We start from the raw sequence: 1,762 nt of genomic DNA on the forward strand, positions 1-1,762 counted from the left end.
GGGGGTCCCTTCTGCAGGGTGGGGGCACTGCGGGCATGGGGAAGAGCCACGGAGACTTGAGGAGGCCTGCACGGGCTGGGGGGGGACACTGCTTGGCACAGGTGGCTTGTGCCAGCTCAGCACGTCCTGCCCCCCCGGTGATTCCCGGCAGCCGGACGAGGCCTGGCTGGACCCGTCATGTCCTTGGCCCTGCCCAGGCCCCCCCCCCACACTGGCTGGAGTTGGACCACGTGCGAAGACAAAGCCTGGGGCACAGGGGCTGCCCCCCATCTCCTGTCTTGATGTGGGGGTGTGCTCTCAGGGGGGCTGTTATGGGGGGGCAGGTCCCAGAGACCCCCTTGGCTGGGGGCGGTGGTGCCCTTTGCCCCTGACCGATCTGCATGGGGCCAGGGCCTGGCTGAGCAAACAGGAGCGGGGACGAAGGTCTCTGCGGGGCAGTGCGGGGGGAAGCAAGTCCCCAGTGCTGGGAAAGGGGGGGTGGTTCAGGAACATGTCCCCCTACCCCCCGCTTGCTTCTTATCCCCTGGCCCCAAGGGGACCCCCAGGACCTCGAGCCTGGGGGCCTTCCTGCACCCACCAGGGCTCTGCGGGGGGAGAGGAGCAAAGGGCAGGGGGCACTGGCCCCCCCCAGTCCTGGGCTGCCCCAGGGGTTAATGGCACAGGGGGGTGGGGAGTGACGGGGGTGAAACTTGGTAGGTGGGTTGAGCAAGACCTGGGGCTATATAGGGCCAAGCCTGCAGGCGCTGGACCCACCCGGACCCCGGACCCCACAGCAGCATGCGAGCCACCGCTGCCGCCACCGCTGCCCTCTGCTTGGCCTGGGCCCTGGCCCTGGTGCTCGCCTACCCGCAGTGAGCGCCCGCACGGGGCACCGGGCACTGCTCGGGGGCGGGTGGGCATGGGCAGGCGTGCGTGGGAGCCCACCCCTCCCTCAGGGGCAGCACTGGAGGGGGAGCTCCAGTGGGCCAGGCACTAATGGGGCTGCTCTCCACAGTGCCCGCAATGGCCCTGGGATGACACCCCCAAAATTGCCCGGGGCTTCCCATGGCAGCCGCTGTGGGGCTGAGACCCCCAACGACACGGGTGAGACCTCCGTCCAGCGGGGTGTGGTGGGGCCGGGGGCTCTGCCCCCTGAGTCCGGCCTGGCTCACAGGATGGTCCCTCTCCCCAGACACGCTGCGGCGCTGCGCGGACGACGGGGCCTTCGACGCTGTGACGCTGGACGAGAAGGGCCGGATGCTGTTCTTCAAAGGTGCAGAGGGCTGGGGCTGGGGCTGGCGCCGGGGGGCTGGCGTTGGGGGACGCCCCAGGGTTGGCTGGGGGTCCACTCAGCCCAGGTCTGAGCCCCACTGCCCGCAGGGGACGAGGTCTGGAAGGGGTTGCACGGCGGGCCTGAGCCCATCAATGCCACGTGGCCCGAGCTGGGGTCGGGGCCCGTGGACGCTGCCTTCCGCATCCACCACCAGGACAGTCCTGAGCACGACAGCCTCTACCTCTTACAGGTGCCGTGGGGGCAGGCGAGAGCTGTGGGGGGGCGGTCTCTGGGCTGGAGCTGCTGCCCCCTCCCCCCCAGCCGGGCTGAGCGTTGCATCCACAGGGCGAGCAGGTCTGGGCTTATGCGGATGGGAAGCTGCGCTCCGGCTACCCCCGTGCCATCGGGGACGAGTTCAAGGGCGTGCCGGGGCACCTGGACAGTGCCGTGGAGTGCCACGTCGAGGAGTGCCAGGCCGAGGGCGTCATCTTCTTCAAAGGTGCATGCCGC

General features: G+C 70.1%; 1 protein-coding gene across 1 annotated transcript in view; it reads left to right on the top strand.

The window, feature by feature from the left end:
• Positions 1-777: 777 nt before the first annotated feature.
• Positions 778-1,762, top strand: part of HPX (hemopexin) — a 2,407-nt gene continuing 1,422 nt past the window's right edge. Inside the window, exons 1-5 of the mRNA XM_019528555.1 lie at positions 778-851; positions 995-1,083; positions 1,172-1,252; positions 1,360-1,502; positions 1,598-1,751. Of these exons, the coding sequence (XP_019384100.1) occupies positions 778-851; positions 995-1,083; positions 1,172-1,252; positions 1,360-1,502; positions 1,598-1,751 (541 nt within the window). The remainder of the gene's footprint in view (positions 852-994; positions 1,084-1,171; positions 1,253-1,359; positions 1,503-1,597; positions 1,752-1,762) is intronic.

Source organism: Crocodylus porosus, unplaced genomic scaffold (assembly GCF_001723895.1).
Source record: "Crocodylus porosus isolate Cpor-Errol unplaced genomic scaffold, CroPor_comp1, whole genome shotgun sequence".
Lineage (NCBI taxonomy): Eukaryota > Metazoa > Chordata > Crocodylia > Crocodylidae > Crocodylus > Crocodylus porosus.